Source organism: Hoplias malabaricus, chromosome 5, assembly GCF_029633855.1.
Source record: "Hoplias malabaricus isolate fHopMal1 chromosome 5, fHopMal1.hap1, whole genome shotgun sequence".
In the NCBI taxonomy this organism is placed as follows: Eukaryota; Metazoa; Chordata; class Actinopteri; order Characiformes; family Erythrinidae; genus Hoplias; species Hoplias malabaricus.
The window spans coordinates 29663328-29687136 of NC_089804.1; the positions used below are offsets into that span (position 1 = coordinate 29663328).

General features: G+C 36.7%; 1 protein-coding gene across 5 annotated transcripts; it reads left to right on the forward strand.

Moving 5' to 3' along the window:
- Positions 1-864: 864 nt before the first annotated feature.
- Positions 865-23556, forward strand: st3gal8 (ST3 beta-galactoside alpha-2,3-sialyltransferase 8). 5 transcript variants are annotated; one of them, XM_066671330.1, is made up of 9 exons: positions 958-983; positions 1169-1397; positions 2952-3120; positions 9031-9782; positions 13336-13526; positions 14597-14776; positions 17063-17108; positions 19690-19809; positions 20753-23556. In XM_066671330.1, exons 4-9 carry the CDS (start codon positions 9459-9461, stop codon positions 20954-20956), a joined length of 1065 nt encoding a protein of 354 aa, XP_066527427.1. In that variant the 5' UTR covers positions 958-983; positions 1169-1397; positions 2952-3120; positions 9031-9458; the 3' UTR covers positions 20957-23556. The 5 variants fall into 5 exon arrangements, with proteins under 5 accessions (XP_066527429.1, XP_066527431.1, XP_066527427.1 ...); XM_066671332.1 differs by lacking the exons at positions 1169-1397; positions 2952-3120 and having other exon boundaries at positions 865-979; XM_066671334.1 differs by lacking the exons at positions 1169-1397; positions 2952-3120 and having other exon boundaries at positions 926-983.
- The last annotated feature ends 253 nt before the right edge of the window (positions 23557-23809 follow it).

Below are 23809 nucleotides of genomic sequence, written 5' to 3' on the forward strand. Positions count from 1 at the left end.
TCTCCCTGTGTCCAGGTGCTTCGGTTTCCTCCCATAGTCCACAAACACACACTGGTAGGTGGATGGGCATGTTCCTAGGTTTGAGTGTGTCACCCTGCTGCCTTGCGCCCTGTGATTCTGGATAGGCTCCAGACCCACCGCGACCCTGAACATGTTAAGCAGTTACAGACGTAAACACTATCAAAGTAGTGCAATAAAAAATCGATGAATAAAAATTATTCATATATATATATATATATATATATAAAGGAAGATTAACACATAAGATTAACTGTCTGTGAGGAGTGTGGTGTGTTCTCTCTGTGTCCGCGTGGGTTTCCTCCAGGTGACTGTGACTGTTAGCGTGGCCTTTTCCTGTCGACCTCCACCATTCCTACCATTCTCTGGTTACTGGTAAGGTTTTCTTGCGGGTTTTTTTCCCCCCTCAATTATTCGTCAACCATGTTTGAATATTTTCATGTATGTAAGCACGCCTATGTTCCACTGATTGTGGGAACGTTAAAATGGACTTAAATTCACTTCTGGGAGCATTAGGCCTTGTCCAACTCTAACCCTTCACTGTCCCTAAACCTAAATCTAACACTACTTTACCCCAAGCTTAAAATATTTTAAATAATATTAAATGTAATGATTTACTAGGTGGGGACTAGCTTGTGATATCTTTGCAAGGCCCTAAAATGAAAGTACGTACAGATTTTGTCCCCACAAATTCTGAAACCTAGTATACACACACACACACACACACAGAGCACACACACACACAGAGAGAGAGAGAGAGAGAGAGAGAGAGAGAGAGAGAGAGAGAGAGAGAGACGAACACGCGCAAATACGCACGCGCAGGCGCTGGATACTCAGTCTTTAGGGCTCGACATCATTTCTTTCCGCTGCAGAAGGGGAGAGAGAAGAGAGAGAGAGAGAGAGAAAGAGAGAGAGAGAGAGAGAGAGAGAGGCAACACGGAGGAGAGGAGATCGCAGAGTGGTGAGTAAGTAAACTAAACTAACCCTAAACTATTTTCTTAAAATTAACTAACCACGCGTTTCTCAAAATGGACAGAAACGTTGTAGAAAGCGTCTTTTTTTCAGTGGGCGATGCTGAAACTGAAACTGAGCGCAGGGTTGAGCTTTGTTGAAGCTTTTTCCTAAACTCTTTTTGTCTTCACTACCTTAGGTTGTGACTAAACACATTGGTGTCCATTCGGGTCCTTAAAAGACACGTTAATATCCAGCAAAGTGACGCCACGAGACGGAAACAACTACAGCACATTTCGGTGTCTGGAGAAAGCATTACATTATTCAGCACACGTTTCTGAGGAAAAAGTTAACGGACATTTGCTTATTCATGCCCGCATAGCGTTAATACTGATAAGCCAAAGCCCGGAGGAAAAGAGAGACAAAAGGTAAACGCTTGAAGAAAGTCAATATAACGTTTATTAGTAACTTTTTCTGTGTTTATAAAGTCATATCTCAGGCTGGTTGGGAAAAGCTGAGTGTTAGCTATTTTGTTAGTTCTTCGTGACAAAATATCGATTTCTCAAACTAGCGATATGTCCTGGCTTTGCTATTTGCCTTCACTCTAGTTCGGAGAGTGTGCTGGTGAATTAAACTGCATTAAGCTGACATTACAGTCCGAACATGAGTTTCCCAGAGGGGGAAAAGAAAATTAGCCTATTATAAGAACCATGGTATATGCATTTTAATTTTTAATATTATCAATACAGGTTTTAGCAAGAGAGCACTAAAGTAAAATAAGCCAGATAATAAATTATACCGAGCTTTCTGAAACGGGCAAATTAAGAGATTTGGGATAAGTGCATGAACATATTTCCTGACAAGAATTTCACAATGCACCAGCAGCCGGGTTTCTGACCTCCTCTATGTATTATTCACTTGTTTCAAAACAGACACAAGTACAGGCAACATTAAGACTTATAGGTAATCGCTTATGTTTTGCATCATTTAGATTTGTCTCTTCTGTTTAAGGGATTTTTTAACTTTGTTTATTCGTTTAGTTTTTGCCAAACTATCTCTTTAAATGCATTTGTTCTGGGAACTCCTCATGTATGTCCAGTGAACTTTAGCGTGGTAGACATTGTTACCAGGATAGTAGAGCACAGAAAGCCAGCTGTTTTAAATTCCTCAAGATATCTAAGCTCAAGGGTGGTTTTAAACAGGCTATGGGCTCATGTTCAGTCAGATATAGTGAGGGAAGGATTGGGGGGCACAGCATGACGTGTTTTCCTGCTTTTATTGGGGGTTTGGGCTGTGTTTGAGTTTATGCCAAGAAACATGAGCCATTACACAAGCCCACCCAGTCCCCTTCTGAGAGCAGCCAGGCAGATAACAGTTCTCTCCACTTTAAATTCGTACTTTAGCTTAGTGCTGACATGGTGATACCATTTAACACTCCCCAGGACAAACCTTTAACCTTTCCAAAAGCATTTGAGTGGCTGTGATCCAAGACAAATCTTTAAAAGGGCAGTTTTAACTGGTGGTTTTGTTTATCAAGAGAGTTGATTCATAATATAGGGTGCAAATAGACGGTAGATTGATTTTAATAAGGACAGAGTTCAGGGACACATTGTTCAGTGGACAAACTGGTTCACAATGTAAAAAATCATTCTCTGAATTGAATTTAAACTGCCTCTGAGGGTGGATTAATGTGGTTAGAGAAGTCCAGCAGTTGCAGTTATATCCTGGAGAGGGATTTTGCTTTTAATTTTGACATTTGTTAGCTCTGAATATAGATAAATAATTATGTTGGAAGTGAGTATGCTAACTTTTCAGTAAGAACAAACAAAATCTGTATTAACTTTGTTTTTGGAGACTGAATATGATCAATTTTCTTATTAGTAACTTTGAGAATAACAGAACCACTCATTTAAATAATTATTCTTTGCTGTTTGGTATAATGAATTTTTACTTAGCTTGCACAAAACCATTTTGTTATTTAGGTTTTGTATTTCAGTTGGGCTTGTCAACAAAGCCAGGTGAATGGACGCTCTGACAAAAGAATTTTAAAAGTTCTCTTTAAATGACGTCATTGAGGAACCATGGAAATGCAGAAGTAAAGATTGGAAGTTGTGGCATTGGTGCTTAATTCCCATGAACTCTAAATCAGAGGTAAATTACCCTCAGTAAAGTTTTAGCTTTATTACAGTAAGTAGGTTCCAGAGCATGTTGAACCAATGAGTTTAACCTGATTCCTGTGTTGCTTAGAATGTATTGCTTATTTTACTTATATATTTTGATTTAATATTAATACCTAAAATTTGCAGATGTGGTAGATTTTTTAATATCTGTGATTAACATCTTTTTATTTAACTCAGGTTTGGATAATAAAGTTATGTTTAAACTTGAAGGCCACATAATACACCACTTTTTCACAAGTTAACTAAGTTGTGGTTTTAATGGTACATCTGTATACCACATTATACCACAAACCAAACAACACAGTGCCATTTTTACCCTGTCTGAACAGCCAATTTCCGAACAACTGGCAGAGTGACTGTTTTTTGTTTTGTTTTTTTTGGAAATGAACGTTTGTTCTCCCAAAACTGAGTGAATACCAGTGAGTATGGTTGCAGATATGTGCTGGTTTAGTCATTTTGTTTCATATTTGACAACAAATAAGACGTCTAATAGATAAATAAATACAGATTTACAAACTTATTGCTCAAGTCCCCCTTAAATGGTGCAGTTGCCCTGTGTTCTGTTCCATATTAAATGGCACTGTAATTATATTTGAATGTTTTTTTCGCCCACCTTAGATTGTGAGGACTTACTGAGTTTCTTTCCATTTTACATGATGCTCTGCAAAATTCTCTGCCGCTTTCCACCTTAAATGGCTACATTCAAACACATTTTCATTTTTGCTGTTTGAGCTATACATGCCTCTTAAAAGGGAACTCAATTTTGTCTATGTAGCAAATGTGATTCCACAAAAACAAAAGTAGACGTTTATACAATGAAGTGATTACTTAACTTTAAACAAATTATTAATAACTTAATGTCACATTATGACATTAATATCTTTATATAAGGCAAAAAACATTCTTCAGAGCGTGTTAATTTAGGTCTGATTTTGTTTGAACAATTTTATTTTCAGCTCATTTGATTTCAGTGTTTTTACACAGCACTCTTTTTTTCTTTGGGTCTGCTGTGACCCTTAAATGGATCAATGCATCAAGTGGATCAGAAGAGGAGATGAGATCAGTTGTACCTGTTTTAATGGCTTTTAAGCTTCTCTTCGCACACTTATATAAACATGGGTTAAGGACTGTGCAAGAAGGTTCCCAGATGAAGGGGTGAGACAACGCTAAAGTCATTTCTCTTCACATCAAGGAGAGCAAAATCAGAACAACTGAGCTTATCCCATGTTTTCTGACTTAAGCAAGCCACAACAAACTCACTGGTTGTGTTTGTGTGTTTGTAAGCACTCAATATCCCTAAATTAATTTGCAAATGCACTGTAATAATATTTCATCATTATTCTATGTGCACATTAAGGCACAATGCTTATGACAAACAATAAATCACATTGAAAGAGTAGAATTGCTGATTGTTCAAAAAGATCAAATATTACGGCATATATTTACAACAATTAAAACGTGTCATTATGTTTGTGGTTCTAATAATAATTGTGAAATTCTTGATATTTATGTAGTTTGACTAAATACATCTCACCCATTATGAGGACCAGATAAATCTAGGATGGAATGCAGCAAAAGTTGACATAGATGTAGCCCATTCATTATATTCAAACAGAAATTCCAGGTTTATGTCTTTAGAGAAGATAAAAAATATGATTGAATATAGTTTAATTTTAATGGGGAAATTCCGAGAAAAACCAAAATGGTTGTACCTAGGGCTTGAATTTGTTAAATTTCACAACTTGGGGTAAGATATCTATCTCTTGGTCAGAAAAGGCTGGGAACAGTATGCTTTTGCTGAGAAAAGGTCACACCTCAATGTGCAATCAAATCTGAATAGATTGCCTAGCGATGGTGAGCCTGTGGTTTCTGCAATAGAAAAGTAAAAGACTCCTCTATTCACTGGCCCCATTTTGTCATATTGGTATGCTAATGAACTTGCTCAGATTGGTGTATCCTGGATGATGTAGAAAAGCAAAAGAAAGACTGTGGTAACTACTCCAGTACTTGACTAAACATACTTTTAGGGTTTTAGAGGGGTTCTGGGGAACAGAGTTGTGCTTTTTCAGTGGAAAAGGCTAAAACAGCCTTCTCTCCTTTCCTTGTAAAATAAGTTTAAAAAAAAAAGGTAGCATGTCACATTACTTTTGGAGGGGTTTTCAACATCAGAATCACTTCATTCCTTATATAAGAAATTTTCCTATTGATCTTTTATTCAAAATATTAACAGAAATGTAGGCCAACTTTGTGACTAATTAAATGGTTAGCCACGACTTTCTGTTTTATTGGGGTGTAATTAAATATGAGCTGTCACACAGGCCAATCAAAGCAGTAATTTTGAAGTTCAAGAATCTTCTCACAGAGAAGTGGGTGGTGCATATCTTTAGAACTGTAGATGTTTATACACCACCTATGTAACCACACATGTTTGGTAGGGTTTCAGACAATACTGTGACTTATGGGGCAACAGAGCTAAGGGCTTTTTGGCAACAAACACCAGGGGTTGGTTTAATGTAGACCAAAATATAAGCACTCAGATATATCCCTTCCTCTCTGTGGTAGATCTGTAATGTAAGGCCCTGGACAACTTTTTTTCTGGATACATTGTAACATTGAAATCTATCAATTGAGCCGGTTTTGTAATGTAAATTATATGTGCCAGAATTTGTGGAGAGCCATGTATATACTATGTATACTACATGTATATGATAATATATAGAAGCAGATCCTCTGCTGTGTTTCCAGAACTTCTTTACTATTCAGTTTATGCAGCTTTGCTGTAATCAAAAATACTAGAGGGAAGTATTCCTAGAGGGAAACGCAGTTGCAGGATGAGCTTCCTGTTAGCAGTCAGTGACGCTTATGTGGTTGTGGAATGCAAGGGTTTGTTGTTCTGGTATGTGTGGATCAGGCACAGCAGTGCTGTTGGATTTTTTATACATTATACCCACTCACTGGCTAAAGTATTAAACACATCTACATTGTTTGTCCATCTTGTTGATGCAAAGTCAGAGACAGTAGCTCATCTGTTGCTGTACACATTGAGTTAGTCATCCTCTAGACTTTTTGTGGTCTGATGTTTTTGGTTTGTGAATTATTCTCAGTCCAGCAGTGACAGAGGTTTTTAAAAGCTCCAGCAGGTGTGCTGTAGCTGATCCATGAGTATCAACACAACACACACACCACCACCACCACTATATCAGTATTACCTCAATGCTAATGATCCACCAGCCAAATAATACGTATTGTCTTAATATAATATTATACTTAATATAATAAACAATTACCTCTGGTTGTATTTTGGGTGTCCCGACCATTAAAAAAGAGTAAAAGGGGTAAACAGATATCCCAACAACATATTACACTCTGTAATTGTTGAACTACAAATTACCTATATGGTAATTGCAGCTGGTAATTAAATGTAGTGAATGTAGAAACGAGGTCATATTAAATTTTTTGCAGATTTTTTTACAGTCTCTTTAAATAAAGTGATAATGTGTCAAAACTTGAAAAACAGTTTTTATTACAGTTTTCTTTTATGTTAGATGTCACTCGTAAAATGTTTATTAAACTAATGATTTCCTCAACTAAAGAAGCACATGTTAGACATCAAACATGTCTAGGTCAAAGCAAGCAAGTTAAAACTTTGTATTAAATGTGTCAAACATAAGTACACCCTCCATACTGGAAACATTTTAACTTTGTGTTTTTGAAAGACTGAGTCACTGTGATTCATACTCAACTTATAAACTTGTGTAAACCCTTTTTTTCCATTATCATCTTGAACCTTCAGCTTTTAGGCAGAAACATGAAAGTATAGCTTAAAAATAAACATTTTTTATGAGTAGTCTGCCCACTGCTAAGATCTCAAGCTACACATTATGAACTGTTTGGCTTTCTAGCTCATCTCCCTCCATCTACTTTAGCCCTGTTATTTAAGGTTCCTGCTTTTTTTCCTGAATAGTGATAGGAAGTGCCAGCCTGCCACTTTGCTGACTTGGTATGTTTTGCTGCTGTTGGCCGGAGATGCAGTGTTTGGTCTGTTAGCAGACAGCCGTCTGGCAACCAGCGTCTCTCCCCACCAATCAGCTGAGCATCAGCTGATCCCACAAAATCCCCCTCCTCCCTACATCTCGCTAGTAACTATAGCTACATCAGTACAGAAACATTAGTACATATGAGCTTGATTTGTTAAATGCAGTTTTCCCATTAAAATATATCTAACAAGTAATTACAGTATTTTATTTGTAAAATAGAATTTCTTTTTGATTATGTAAAACATGGTAAACATTATTCCTTCACTATTTGCCACTCTCCCTCTCTGTCACAAATGCAGTACTGTAGTTAATTTCCATTTACTGAAAAAGGACTTTCTCCTTTTTCATTTTTACATGTGGAAGAAATTCTACTCAAATTGGGAAAGTGGTCTTAGTTTGAATCAAAAAGGAAAGACAGTACTTTCACCCAGCCCTACTTGATAGACAAAGCGTTACATAGTCTAACCCAGCACAGCGGCTTTCTAAATTTAAGTGATGTGTCCCCAGCTGTCTACTAAAGAGGGCAGGGCACTTATATTCTAAGTCAGCCAGATGATAGCCCTGAGGGACTGCTTATTGATTCAAGCTCAGCGTGGGTGCTCCGGAAGTAGCTGTGTTTTACACACATCAATTCATGCTTTCAGCAGGCCTGAACAAAATCATCCCAGGCATTTTTTATATGATGCATCTAGTTCTAGATTGATGGAACCACAATAAGTGGCATCAGTTTTATTAGTCTTTTTTGGCTAATTTAAACACCATTGTATTGCTTAACAGGTAGTGTTGCTGTCACACAGCTTCAGGGTCCTGGGGTTGTGGGTTCGAGTCCCACTCCGGGTGACCATCTGTCAGGAGTTTGATGTGTTCTCCCCGTGACCGTGTTTCCTCCATGGTGGATTGGCGACTCAAACTTCCATAACTTGTCCATAACTGTGAGTGTGTGTTTCCTTGTGAAGGACTGGCATCCCCTCCAGGGTGTGTTACTGCCTTTCGCCCAGTAATTCCAGGTAGGCTTTGGACCCACCGCAACCCTGAACTGGATAAGTGCTTATAGTCAGTGAATGAATGAATGACTTTCAATTAGGTGTTTTTAATTTCCTTTATACGTGTGTTTAGGGGATTGCAATTTCGGTGGATTTTAATGTTGATTTTAATGTTGATAGTGATAGTTGATAGATTGTGCCATGGTTTCCAACTACCATCATATGACAATTGTTTGAGAGCCAACTAATTGTCCAATAGGAAAGCTAGGACTGTTCCAAACAAAGCTCAGATTTGTTACGGCACAGGGTGGTTTCTGTGTTGGTGCATTGGCATTTAAACTGTCCTCTCTGTTTAACTATGGCCACATATATTTTAGGTTGAAAGGGAATATCTGAGTAAAGCTGATTTCAGACTGAATGCAGTTATACAGCCACTGTGTTTTGAAACTCATTGTTTTCAATTGGATGTGTAATGTAGATTTTTGCAAGCTGAGTCTGCCATGGAATCAAACTTGATATTTGATCTTAACCAGTCATAGCTTCTCTATTGTTCCCTGTGAGTTTGCCATCAATCTTTTTGCATACCATATATATTAGTTGTATGTATTTTTTTTAAAACAAACCTGCAAATTTCTGTGCATTTGTAAATATTGTTTACAAAGATCTTTTTGACCCATTCTGACTAAAACTTATCACTGCAGAATCACTGGTATTATCTAATCATGTTCTGTAGGATAGTTAATAATCTTCTTGCCAAAGGTTTGTTGTCCTGTCACAGTCTTCAAACTCAATGCAGACTAGATGTATGAAAATATGCACATTATTAATATAGGCTGCAATGGTGTGTTCTGTGTGTTTCAGGAAAAAGGAACCAACAGTTTGACTAACTAGAAGATGGAGATTAGGCTACAGTCATCTTCACTAGAAGAAGGGTATCAAAAATAGAAGCCCTCAACTGGCTAAATAGGAAAAACCTTCAGTCCAATGTTGTGAAAATATACCAAATAGCCTCTCTGCTTCTGTATCAAGGGCAAGTTATCATATTTGTCCAGCAAAAGTTATCTTGAGATACGTTTCAATGCATATAAACAACAATTTGAAGGAGTATTCCTCTCACTTTAAACATCAAACACCACTTTGTTTTTGGATATTTTCAGCACAGAAGAAAAATAGATGATTGGACTAAACTACTGTATCCATTATGTCATAGACACATAAGTGGCCTAGCACTCCTAGTATTGAGGAATTTAGCTTTTTTACCACTTACATTGCAGAAATCTGCCTTGGCCATGCTGCTAAAGAAGAAACTGTGCATTGTTGCCTTGTTTTGTGGTATCCTGTTTTTTATGTTTGCCACACACGCGATTCAGAAAAACAATATCTTGTCCATTTCTGTGGAGGCCCCATACACTACTGCTGGACTTGTTACAAAGAATCATACAGTCTCACAGCTCGTGGTCAAGTCAGTGCTGCAAGGCTCTTGTGGCTGCCCCACATGTGTTGCAGACCGGGGCATCTCAGAGTGGTTTGACCAACGATATGACCATAAACAGCAACCCTACCTCACGAAAGATGGAAATGAAATTGATCGTCTTGCTTTAAAGTGGTGGCTGGTAAGTGTTTGATGCAAATGCTGCATGTCAGCACATCTGTATTGTCTGTTACAAATTGAATATGTTCAAATACCTGTGTGATATGCTAGTGTGTGGTATACTTTATGATTAGGAAATCAAAAGTTTGCCTAGACTCACTTGAACATGCAAAAGATTAAAAAGATTCACAAAGTGAGGAACTGTCAGAGCCATCTAAGCCTTACAGAATTGCAAATAATTTTTAGTAATGATTTAGTCTAATTTCTTAGTTCATTATAACTTAATTGAATTTAGATACAACACATATGATGATAAGAATTGCAGTTGAATTCTTTTATAATTTATAAACATTTTATGTTGGACACAAGTATTAAAACCTGTGATATCTAGGTGGCCTATCCAGTGATTAGGCTTTAAGGAGCTTTACATAATGTCTTATGTTATATCATCTTCCAACAAGTATTCATCCTATAAAATTGTCATTGACAAAGTGTGGAACAAATTTTGGGCAGAACAGGCAGTGATGCTGCTACAAATCTCTGTGTTGAGCTCTGGATTGTGTGAGGATTTTTTCCCCAAATTTCCTTTTATTTTATTTGATTTAATTTTGGGTTTTTTTACAGGTTTGTATATTTAATATATATTTAAGTTTTCTTTAAGAACTAAAAAGTAGCAAACTAACATGTTTGTTTTTAGTGAACGTGCTGTTATAAAAAAGGTTTGTATTTGTATTAACCAAAATTATGTTAGCCAAACATTGTCTATAACAGGTGTTCTAACATCAAATACTTCTACCAGAGGTCCTTGTACATGCACACATTAAGATTCTGATAAGCTTTTAATGTTGATTCAGTATTTATTCAAGTATAAAACATATTTTATTTACCTTATTGTTATTTTCTAGAGTTGTGAAAGTGTGCCTGGTGAATCAAAATTGCAATACAGGAGGTCCTCGGGTTACATCAGTCCAGAGTTACGATGTTTCGTGGTTACGACACATCTCCCATTTACTGTATAAAGCCTTGTTTCGACTTAAGTGGTTTTGCGTCGTAAACAAATACATAAACTTTGTATTTGGTGTGCGTGGCGGAAGAATACACGGTTACGCGGCTCAGGACCAAGGTGTTTTTTGATAATTACTGTGTTAGGATAGGTGTTAGGATAGGATAAGTGCTTACAGTATGTTATTTAGGAACAGATCAACATCGTAAATCAAGGACCCACTGTACATAATTCTGATAGAGGGTTTAGCCTACATATAATTTTTTATAGCTCTACATATATTTTTAATATTGTAAGATTTCATGTGTTCATTTAAGTACTTATGTAATTATGCAATCATGTAATTTGCAACAATTGTAATACCAACATCCGCTACCTTGTGCCTAGTGCACGTTGCTGCACTAATGCAGAAAATCCAAAATTTTGGCGAACCCAAGCAAAGCGGACTGTATGAGCAGTGAGTATAGCGCGCTGTTTTGACTGTCCTCAATGCTCCCAATAAATAAACACTCCCAAGTGCAGAACCTCCCAGCTGTTAAAGTATAACAGAAACTGTCTTAACAAAGATGCACAACACATGTGCATATCACACAACAAATATCAAGAGCTTGTTGCAGCTCAAGTTACTAATTTATAGAAAGATAAATACTTGATCCCAGAGGGAAATTGGTGATGTAATGTGGGGAAAAGGCTAAATAAAAATGGGCCGTTTCAGAAATATAGTACAATTTCAGTACAATATATATATATATATATCTATATATATGTACACACACACACACATACACAGAGTTTGGTGTGTTCTCACTGTGTCTATGTGGATTTCCTTTGCCTGCTCCAGTTTCCTCCCACGGTCCAAAAACCTGAAATACCTGAAAAAATAAATTGCCATTTTGATTGAAGATATTTAACATGTATTGTTACAGATCAGTTCTAATTGAAACTATATATATTTTCTGCAAATAGAAAAGTTAACTATACAGTGAATCCTTGACTTACAAGTGAATCATTCATTCATTCATTTTCTGTAACCGCTTATCCAATTCAGGGTCACGGTGGGTCCAGAGCCTACCTGGAATCATTGGGCGCAAGGCAGGAATACACCCTGGAGGGGGCACCAGTCCTTCACAGGGCAACACAGACACACACACACACACACTCACATCTACAGACACTTTGGAGTCGCCAATCCACCTATCAACATGTGTTTTTGGACTGTGGGAGGAAACCGGAGTACCCGGAGGAAACCCACGGGGGGAACACACCTCACAGACAGTCACCCGGAGCAGGAATCGAACCCACAACCTCCAGGCCCTCCAGCCCACTACCTGCTGCTCCACTGTGCTGCCCACAAGTGAATCAACTTACAAATTTTCTGAGATACAAGCCGTTGCTCCGTAAAATATTTGCTTTATAATACGAGCCGAGATCTGAGTTGCGAGCGAGCTTACACCACCCGCCATTAGGTAGCCCAGAGAGCGTTCAGTTCACTTGGTTATCTTGCCGTGCAAGCATCTCTGTCATATCACTGTTTTTTTATAGCATTGTAGCATTAAGTGTGTAGCGAGTAAATGAAGCGATAGAGCATGAAAAGAAAAATTCCCCCAACCTCTTCCGCCAATCTCCACCAGCATCTTTGTTTGATCATCATGGTAAATACACTTAATAGAACCAGTTTATATTTTACATTCTCTTTTAGTGTGTATTATTTTTTTCTATACATTGTTATTTATAAAGTACATTTTCTTATTTAAAAACAAGTAACAAATTGGTGTGGTTCTCTGGGGGGCTGGAATGTATTAATAGCATTTCATTTCATTTTAATGGGGAAATGTAATTTGATATACGAGTAAATTGAGGTACAAGCTCCGTCACCGAACAAATTCAAGTTGTAAGTCAACGTATTACTCTATTTGGTTTCTCATACGGCATTGATTTTTGTTCCTTTGAGCACAGTATATTTTTTGTTTTTTTCATGCATCCTGCAAGCATCAGGGAAGCTGCTGATATCACTTTGCCACACTGACCCAGAGCACAGAGTCGTCCAAATCTGTTAGAACCATCATTTGTTTAACAAATATCTTTACAATCCACTGAGGAGAGCTTCCAGATTTTGAGATTACTTAACCAGAAACCTACACAGAGGAAGGTCCTGTTCGAATAAGCTAGTCTCCAGCCCAACCGTGTTTTTCAGTAAGGTTTAATTTAACATAATTAAAGGCTTTCTAGCTACAGACAGTGGCAGAGGCTGAACTCTTGGCTTGGCACTGACTCAGGTGCTGTGGTTTCCTGTCTACAATGGCATACATATACATACGCATCAGGCTACCTTGCTGGGCTTTTATTGAGAAAGTTTAAATGCTGTAATAAAATAAGTTTGTTAGTCTGGGTAGGTCATAATTGAGGGATAGTCAAGCACACAGCCAAATGAAAGACAAGCTTTATTTCAGTGCTTTCAAAATTAGAGGCTTCTCAGGATGCTTATTTCAAAGAACTTGAGCAAGAGTTCCTGGAAGAATGAAAGATTTTGGATTGTCTGGAGTTCTAACGATACTTGTTAATACCCATGCAGGGTCTTCAGCGGTCTGTTGATGGGACGCTTGAAGAAGTAATGAAGAAAATGTTCACTGTGATTTCTCCTCCCCCCGTGGAAGAATTGCATCAGCCGAAACTCTGTCGGACATGTGCTGTGGTCGGAAACTCTGGAAATCTGCTCCAGTCCAAGTATGGAGCTGTGATAGACTCCCATTCCATGGTCTTTCGGTATGTTCCACTGTGCCAGGTCACCATTTATGAGTTCAGACTTTTTAAATCATCCTACCCATGCTCTGTCAACAAATGCTGTTACTGCTGACAAAATTATTACAAATTCCATCCAAAATTATGACAAATTGAAATTAAACACATACAACCTAGTTTTCATCAAAACATAAATCAGAAATTAATTATAAATGAAGTTATTTTATTTTGCATGAGCATCATGATTTTATTTAAATCAAGGTTTTTAGGGATAAATATGATGAATTGCCATTTTGACAAATAGCCATTTTAGCATTGTTGGCTACAACTGGGAGTTTTAACATGGTAAAATTACTCCAAAAGGATTTACCAGCAATATTTTGCAACAAAAGTTGCAAAATCTGGTGAATCTTCAGTTCTGGCTATCACTGAGGTGTTTGTGATTAAAGCCCTGAATAAACCAGTCACTACAATCAAGCTATCCTAACAGTGCCTATTTAACACCAAGTCTTTAATTATTTGGAAATTTTTGCATTCATTTTTGACATAAAATTGAACAAAGCCACAATGGGCTCTATTTTCAATTAGGCTGAATGGAATTCTGGCTTATCCTACCCCACAACAGCAGCTGTGAATGACATTGGTGGGCAAAGCATGAACAGTATATCCATTTTGAAAGAAAAAAAAGTATATAAACGGTGTTCTTATTGTCAAATTCCAGACATTAGACATTCTCCAAGTGCTTTACTAGATTTGTCATATAAGCCAGCAAGACTTATTCACTGCTGTATGTGTAGAGGAGAAAGATAAATTGCACAACTGTAGTTGTAAGAAGGCATTGCCTAACCTAATTTGATTTCAGGTTATGCTTGTCTGTTGCAGGAACATTGTTGATGGCATCTATATTCAGTTTATCACTAGCTTTACATTCATAAAGCAGATAAGTGAATTTTCTTAGGAATAAGTTGCTAAATTATGTATCACTTTATGAAACTACAGTATAAGTTTATAATTCAGTGTAGGATGGGTAAGATGACTCTAATGTAGTCAAGAAAGTACAGCAGCTGACATATGTTTAATGGATTTGCCAACAGGATGAATAAAGCCACAACTCTAGGATTCGAGCAATATGTGGGGAATAAAACCACTCACCACTTCATGTACCCAGAGAGTGCAGTGGATCTGAACCCTGGTGTCCATCTTGTCCTGCTGCCCTTTAAACTCAAGGACCTTCAGTGGGTGACCAGCGCACTTTCTACAGGAGAAATTAAAACGTATGTTCCACATCCAGCAAAACTGTAATGGTGTGTGGCTTATCAGGATTCAGTTTAAGCTAGTCAAGTCAACCACCACGGGTTTGAAAGATAGGATTCAGGTGTTAAGTAAAAGGATAGCTTTTATAAAATAAGAAAGAAAAAAAGAGAGAGAAACAAAGATCATTGGAAAACCAAAAAAACTAACCATATTGGTTTAGGCAGGAAATAGGTCACCCAAGGAAAGGCTGGCATCACAAAAATGGTAAAACAAAGAAATTAATTACTTTCACAAAAGGAAGAAGGTAAGTGCCTTTCCTTGGATCAGAACTTAAATAATAAACAGCACAAAAAGTAAGGAAATTTGTGTTTGGTAGATTATTTCTTTGTTGTAACAATGCTTCTTGGCAATACATCTTATACCGTTGGAAAGCCTGTTATTGTCCCTTTTAAATGGTGCCAAATTTATAAGGAGCATGCATTTGTGGGATAAGCAGTAGAGCTTAGTATGTGAGATGAGCTCATGAAAAATTTGCCAGATCCTCTCTGCTGATGCCAAACAGCTTATTCTGCCATTGACTCATTTGGTGTTTGGTGAATTGGATGATTTATGTTTGAAGAAACAAGACATATTGTCAATTTAACAATTTATTCATTTAACAGACAGGAGCCTCAGTAGCGTGTGGACAAACCATACACAGCCACAACAGCCTGGCACCTCCTCCTCATGCTGGTCACACACTGCTGTGGGAAGGCATCCCATTCTTCAACCAGCATTTGTTGCAAGTCAGTCAACTTGGTTGTGTTGGTCACTCTGGCACGAACAGCACTCCCAAGCTGATCCCACAAGTGTTCAATGGGATTGAGGTCAGGACTGCTGACAGGTCATTCCATCCTCTCCACTCCTAAATTCTGGAGGTAGTCTCTGATAAATCGTGCTCTGTGGGGGTGAGTGTTGTCATATTGGAGGATAGAGTTCGGTCCCAGACTGTGAAGATATGGGATTGCCACTGGTTGCAAAATTTCATCTCGATGTCTTTCTGCATTGAGATTCCCTCCAGTGATAACAAGCCTCGTTTTCCAGTGAGGGAGATGATGCCCAACACCATCACACAAAGTAAGCTGTTTGTCATTGGCAGAGAGGATCTGGCAAATTTTTCATGGGCGCAACCCACATACTCAGCTCGTCCTTACAAATGTGGCCGTGTTTAAATGGGAAATTAATAGGCTTTCCAACAGTATAAGATTTATTGCCAAGAAGCATTCTTAAAACAAAGAAATAATCTACCAAACATAAATTCCCTTACTTTTTTGTTTCATGGTAATATATATTCTATATATAGAAATCTATTGGGATGAGAAAAAGAAGAGAAACATGGGGAGTGCAAATGCTCTCCAATGCTCTCCAATATTAACGGCTGTATCGTATGACCCACAGTTGAGACAAAGACGCAACTTGTTTCTCCATCTGAGCTCTTATAAACGTTTATAAACCTCTTTATAAACCCGGGAAATGCATGCCATCTCCCTCTGCTGGCTGGAGACACCCCAGTTATGTGCTCATCCCATACAAAAACAAAAAACCCACAAGCGTGTCCATATTTCATTTACATAACAAGTTCTGAAATTACTGAGGGCTGTGTGAAAACAACCTCTGAAACAGTCACACCCTTAAAGTTTTTAATTTCTCCCTTGAGTTTTCACCTCCCAGCCCCCTCTTTACTACAGTACCAGTTAATATTTGTTCCCTCTCAGCTGAATTTTTTAAATGATTTTAGACAGATGCAAATTTATGTCTATGTAGAAACTGATTTCCAGAACAGGAAATGTTAAAATGTGTTTCTATTCTGTTTTGTGCCTAGCACATGTGTATCTTTAGGCCTGTTGGAAAATTATCTCAGGTGACTTCTCATTGACAGAAGACAAATATTTTCTGTTGTTCTAAAATATGGATAATAGAAGAACCACCTGTTCATGAGAATGTGTGTCTAAATTACTGACTAACTACAGTATGCTTTATTTTACTTTTGTGTGTAAAACAGAAAGATAGTGTAGATTAAAGGTGTTGCATAGTAGTTTCCCTATGTTGTTTAATAAAATCCTTATTTGCCTGACATCATTCTCCATTTTGTGTAAAATTGCCAATTCACTGAAATCCACTTGTTTGAATAATTATGGTTCATTTTATTTGCTTTTTTCGAAATGTTAATTTTTCATCTAAGTTGTTTTGAGAGTTTTTGCCAAGTGGTCAGTAAATGAGTAAAATGTGTTTTGTTCATAGATATGTTTTTTTTCTCCCAACCTCAGGACATATGTGAGGGTGAAAGAACGTGTTCAAGCAGATAAAGATAAGGTGAGTGACAGAAACCAGATAAATCAGTGATTTGTAAACATTTTTAATGTTTTCAGATTTAGCCAAAGCCTGTTACCACATTACAGTCTCTGAATAACATTAAGTGTGATACTAGTTACGTGCAACATTTCCCTTTGATTCACACTGAAAAATAATATTATGGCCAAAAATAGGTGCATACTTTTTATCTTTCTATCAAAAATTGAGGGTTTACCTTACTGGAAAGAATAATAACAATTAAATAAAGTAGATTCTAAACTTTTAAAATCAACACAGCTGAATTACCACTAGGGTTGCAAAGGGGAGGAACATTTCTGATACATTTCCAGTAAATTACTTTCCACAGGAACTTTAGGTTGGCAACTTCATTGTTTTTTTTTTGTTTTTTTTTTTTAAATATTCATTCATTTTGAATTTGATGCCTGCAACACATTCCAAAAAAGTTGGGATGGGCATGTTTACCACTGTGTTACATCACCTTTCCTTTTAACAACACTCAATAAGCATTTGGGAACTGAGGACACTTGTTGAAGCTTTGTAGGTAGAATTTTTTCCCATATTCTTGCTTGATGTACAATTTCAGTTGCTCAACAGTCCGGGGTCTCCGTTATCGTATTTTGCGCTATACATTTTCAACGGGAGACAGGTCTGGACTGCAGGCAGGCCAGTATAGTACCCACACTCTTTTACTATGAAGCCACGCTGTTGTAACACATGCAGAATGTAGCATGGCATTGTCTTGCTGAAATAAGCAGCGAAGTCCCTGAAAAAGCATATGTTGCTCCAAAACCTGCATGTACCTTTCAGCTGGGGGCGTTTCTTGGTGTTGTTGATATATGGCTTTCGCTTTGCATGGTAGAGTTTAACTTGCACTTGTAGATGGAGTGACAAACTGTGTTCACTGACAAGGGTTTTCTAAAGTGTTCCTGAGCCCATGTGGTAATATCCGTTACAGAACGATGTTGTACGCTGAGAAATGTTCTTAAACTGTGGGACGATTTGCTCATGCAGTTGTTCACAAAGTGTTGAATCTTGCCCCATTCTTGCTTGTGAACGACTAAGACCTTCAGGGGTACTCCCTTCATTCCTTACCCAATCATAACACTCACCTGTTTCCAATTATCCTGTTCACCTGTGGAATGTTCCAAACAGGTGTTTTTGAGCATTCCTCAACTTTCCCTGTCTTTTGTTGCCCCTGTCCCAACTCTTTTTTTCAGCATGTTCCATGCCTCAAATTCAAAATGAGTGAATATTTGCAAAAAAAACAATAAAGATTGAACATTAAATATCTTGTGTTTGTAGCGTATTTAATTAAATATAGGTTGAAAAGGATTTGCAAATCATTGTGTTCTGTTTTTATTTATGTTTTACACCACGTCCCAACTTCACTAGAATTGGGGTTGTAATAGTTGCTTATATGTTTCAATGTTATTACTGTCAATAAATATATGAACCCCGTCAGTACTTACCTGACTTCAGGTAGTCCTTTGGTCCAAATGTGGGCTTTCAGTAGTGGTGAGTGTCAGGTTTCTAGAAATCATCTAGGCATATATTGTACATGTGATGGAGATATGAACAGTGCATGCAGCGGGTGTGGTCTCAGTAGCCAGTGTGCCTGGAGCAGCTTTTCTATTCAGCTGTTTTGGTGTCATGCTTCAGTGTGTTTTTACAAACAATATGTTTGTTACCTTTAGCTTTGAATATTCCTATTATATTCCCATTAATTGTAGTCAGATACCACAAATTGAATCATTAATTACCACAAAATAATAATTTATTTTCCCTAAATTTAACATATCAGTGATTTTTCCCCTTGTATGTTTCTATATGCCTGGATTTGTGTAACATTTTACCTGTAATTATTTGTTACATTACCTTTACAAAGTTATTGTGTCTGAAACGAACCCACTACTTACCTTGTAACTAATATAAATAAGGGGATCTGTTGGAGCTACATTTGCAAATCAGAATAACATTAAAAACCAGTAAATCTATACTTTTATATTCGCATATTGAAATTTGTTACCTGCATTATGGCTGCAATCAATGCATTAATAACCGTTTACACAAAATGTATTCTGTCAACGCCTAATGGTAACCTATACATCATTGGTTATCTTTTTAATATGCTGTATCAAAAATATTATGTTCCATAGTTGGAATATACAAGCCATTCATACACCAGCAAAAAGAACTAAAATTATTTATCACAGCGCCTGTTTCCATGTTTGAAACAAGCTGCACTGTAACTTATTTTCTTCTTTAAATCATCTGTGTCTGATGCTGTTAATTTACTAATATAAATAAAATTCCATTGTGTTGATCTTACATTGATTCTTTTATTTACATTGAAATATACATTTATAAATGTCAGAAGGAACAATGCAATTAATCACATTTAAGAAAATTGCGATTAATTTTTTAGTCGATGAACAGCACTGTTTTATTTATTTTGCTTGTCTTCCTTTGTGTCGTGTCCTGAATGTCTGCTGTCATTATTTTTGTCTTGCTTGTATTATTTTTCATCACTTTTTTACCTTGTGTACTGCCTGATTTATTGTGTGTTTATGTTTGTTTGCAGGTGATTGTGGTGAATCCAAGTTTTTTTAAGTACACTCATGATCACTGGACCGAGCACCATGGAAGATACCCATCCACCGGCATGCTGGCCATTGTGTTCGCTCTCCACCTCTGTGACGAGGTACAACTACATACATATTCATGATGGAAGATGGCTGCTATTTGTATTTTTAGCTAGAACATATATTTTATAGGTAACACGACAAATAGACACCAAATGTGTTAAACTATTTTAAAGGATTGATTACACCGATCACACATATCATTAAAGCCACCTGCTTGTTTCTAGTCTTTTCCATTTTATGAGCTCCAATTACCATAGATGCACACTGTATATCTACAGTTACAGATTGAATAACAGACTGTTGCCTTGCATGCTTTGTTAGTCCCCCTTTACCTGTTCCTCAGCAGCTATATTACAGTTACATGAGTTTCTATTCCAGTGTATTTTATGGACAGCAGTGGATTCTGGCGTTGCCCTACACAAAGTCAGAATCCACTGGCTTCCCTGAACCTTTCACAGTGTTAAGTACAATAGATGATATAGACTTAATTTCTTGCAAACCATCAAATGAACTGCTGGGCATTTTGCTCATGAAGTTTGTGGCAAAGTGGTGAGGCACAAACCTGGTTGATGCTACTTTTGTACCATTTATTTTCACCTGCTAATAGTCAAAGGTTTTAAAATAGTTCACCCCATCCCAACATTTTGGAAATTAAAAGGATCCAAGTTCTACATTTTTTATTTAAAAAATAAAATCAAGTTGGACAATGAAGACATTGGAAAAATTTATTTTTATTTTTCAGTTAAATAAAGATTCAAGATAAATGACAAATCACAGATTCTTATTTTTTATTGCGTTAAGTAACTTATTTTTATATTTTTTAAAATTGATTTGGAAAAAAAAAGCTATATGGAAAGTGAAACTTATTGATTGGAAAATGTAAACTTAGATACAGGCCTACTTTCACATTAAATTATTCTCCATTTAAACAGATTACATAAATTTTATTTTGTTGGAAATGTTCACATAATCTTCATGTTACTGTGGTTTACTCTCCAGGTGTCTGTTTTCGGCTATGGTGCAGATTCACAGGGAAACTGGCACCATTACTGGGAAGAAAACAAGTATGCTGGGGCATTCAGAAAAACAGGTGTTCACAATGCTGACTTTGAGAGAGAAATCATCCATAAATTGTATACAGAAGGCAAAATTAAACTTTATCCCAAGGTGGAAAAGCAGGCCAATCTGAAGCTGAAGATTTGAATCAAGGCCATGGGACCACACAACGTGTCGGAGCAGAATAGATGCCAAAGAGGAAAAAAGACACATACACACACCTGTGATCCACCCTCTTAAATGACCACTGTGAGCAATGCTGAACCAAACCCACTGACAGCAAGCTGTGCTTCAGACCAAATAAAACTTTTTAAATTTTTTTCGATTCTTATAAATGAGCATTTATGTTGGTCGTCACGTGTTTGACACCGAACCACAGGCTGGAGTAAATCCAGTGAGAACAAAACTCTCCTTGAAGATGCAGAGGGCAAAAAAAAAAGAAGAAGCTGTATATGGAAGGAATTTAAAAGACATTTGTCAGTGAAAAATCAAGTTTACACATTTATACTCCACATTTCATATTACCCCAAATGTAGTCTATCAGCTGAGAGCTGTCTGGTGCCTTAAGTTTGTTATGTTGTTTGCACTGATGATTATCTTTGATATCAACATTTTAAAGTCATCAGTTAAACCCCTAAAAACTCCTACAAATAAAAGACATATTCAGAAGGTATTTTCAAACTACCTAATGCCTTATAAGTGGCTTAGATATACTTGTAACTTCCCTTTCATTCAGTACGTGCAGATCTGTGAAATGCCATTATTCCCTGCTTCTATGTTCACCCACCCCTTTGCTGCTTGCCTGCAGCTCAAAAGCTGAAAGCCAGGCAAGTTGACAGGATTGGTTTCTTAGATTTATGACGTATAATACCCTGGCTGGAACCAGCCTTTTTGAGTCTTTGCAACAATACTGTTTCAAACAAAAATGCTCAGCAATGGCATTGACTGTTTTTTTGTGCAAAATGTCTTCTAGTGTACATTTTCAAATGATTGTACACACAAAAGCCAATGATTTGCGGAGTTTAAAATTTTTCCATTATGTTAAATTTTAGTAGAATATAACATCAAAATATGGTGTCCAAAACTTAGCACGGCTATATTTACCTGGCAAGAAATGGAAGCTTACACGTCACTATGAGGTCATTAGCATTCTCAAATTGTGTGCCTAAATCATCAGATTTGCTACTGTCTTGTAATCTCAGACGAATTCCAGTGGTTTGAAGTGGATTTTACATGTAGACCTGAAATTTGCACAGTGCTAGTTTGTAAAGCTTGTATGGTCCTTAGTTGAATTAACCTTTCAGTGTCAGACAAAAGAAAATGTGTAAATTTGATTTTTGCTGGACTACTTTTATTTATATGTTATGCTGCACCCACTAGCCTTAGTGTAGACTGTTTCTGTCAACTTCAAAGAGGAAATTAATGATACATGCCTTCATCACTGGCGAAGATGTCACAGCTCACTTCTCTTTTAAGTCAAACAAGCACTTTTAACTACAACTGAAAACAGACTGCAAATGCAATTTGTGCAACTATTATTAACAGCTGTCTTCAAGAAGCATGACTGTTTTAGTTTGTTTTTTGTGGTATGGATCATTGAAGCTTTCAATATCTGTCTTCAAAATGTGATGTTATTTTACTCACATCATATTTTTTATGTTATTTTAAATTATATATATATAAGATCATGTTTCCATTGTTTTACTAAGACCCCATCCGTCCTTATAGGTTTGGAATCTGTGCCTTTGTGTGGTTGCACTGATTACAAATTTCATTATTTGATATTTGTTCCAGTTGCCTTAAACACATTTCTGATTCAACCTGTTAACTGCAGAAATAATGTTTTTTGGATAATTATAAATAATGATGGTGTAGTCAGTGACAGTGTAGTTTTGTAGTTTTTGGTTTGTTTTTTATATCCGGAATTCTTGTTGCAGGACTGTGAAAATGCTGAAACTTGACTTTTAATTTTATTGCTCATGGTACATGTGTTATGTCTGTGGTTAACTTTGGAATTTTATGTTTTGAATGTATTATGCTTTTCTCCCACATGGCCCTGTGTCAGCTAATTATTATTTGTATTACTGTGGTCTAATGTACTCAATGAGGTCATGTTGAGGTATAGATTCACATATATCTGAACAATATAGACATCCCAACAAGATTGAGGAAAATATTTTTTTATACACACTTTAATAAGTGTTTAATACCAAACTCATTCATAAGTCATGAAAATAGAGCAGGGGACATAAACGTTTGCTTTCTATTAATTTCCTATTCAAAAAGTAGAACCAAATAAAAAAAAAAACAATACAATAAAAAAATAAAAAGTCACATTTGAAGTGATCAGGAATCATAAATACAATTTTAAAAGGAAGAAGCTAAAAACAAGTACATAGCAATGCTATTACATTTTTTGAAGATGCACTACATATTGCATAATAAAAAAAAAATCTACTTCATCATCACAGACTAAACAAAACAGTGAAGAGAAACAACATTAATACAATGTATTTATATTACAAGCATCAGAAACAAGCAACCATTCCCCTACCTACAATAAGGTTTCTGAATGTGCAAGTTGGTAGAAAAATAAAGAAATAACTCACAGGTTAATTTTAGGGAATTATTTACAGGATGATCGGATATGAGAATATTTCAAGTATTACTTTCAAAGTGGAGATTTGTTCTAAATACGCTGCATTCAGCACAGGTTATGTGATTACACACAGTGTATTGTCCAGATCCTGACTTGCCTTGGCCCTGATGACTAAGCATTTAAGTTGATTTCCATCTTTCAATGCACTTTAAATAGAAAAACAAAAATGTTCCATGTGTTCAAAATGTCTAACCTGAATGTGACAATGTGCCATCTCAGTGCCAAGTTTTGCCTTGAATAAAGCCTTGTATATAATAACTATCACCTGTACAGGGTCTCATTTAAACAGAAAACAAGACAGCAAAAAAGGAATAATTTGCTTTTATAACTGATTTTGCGTA

What these genes read in the sequence shown, in the direction of transcription:
- st3gal8 (XM_066671332.1), top strand. Translation starts at nt 9,459, where the DNA reads ATGCTGCTAAAGAAGAAACTGTGCATTGTTGCCTTGTTTTGTGGTATC. An exon ending in TCTACAGGAGAAATTAAAAC is followed by an intron (nt 14,777 to 17,062) that starts GTATGTTCCACA and finishes TCCCAACCTCAG; the next exon opens with GACATATGTGAGGGTGAAAG. An exon ending in CTCTCCACCTCTGTGACGAG is followed by an intron (nt 19,810 to 20,752) that starts GTACAACTACAT and finishes TTTACTCTCCAG; the next exon opens with GTGTCTGTTTTCGGCTATGG.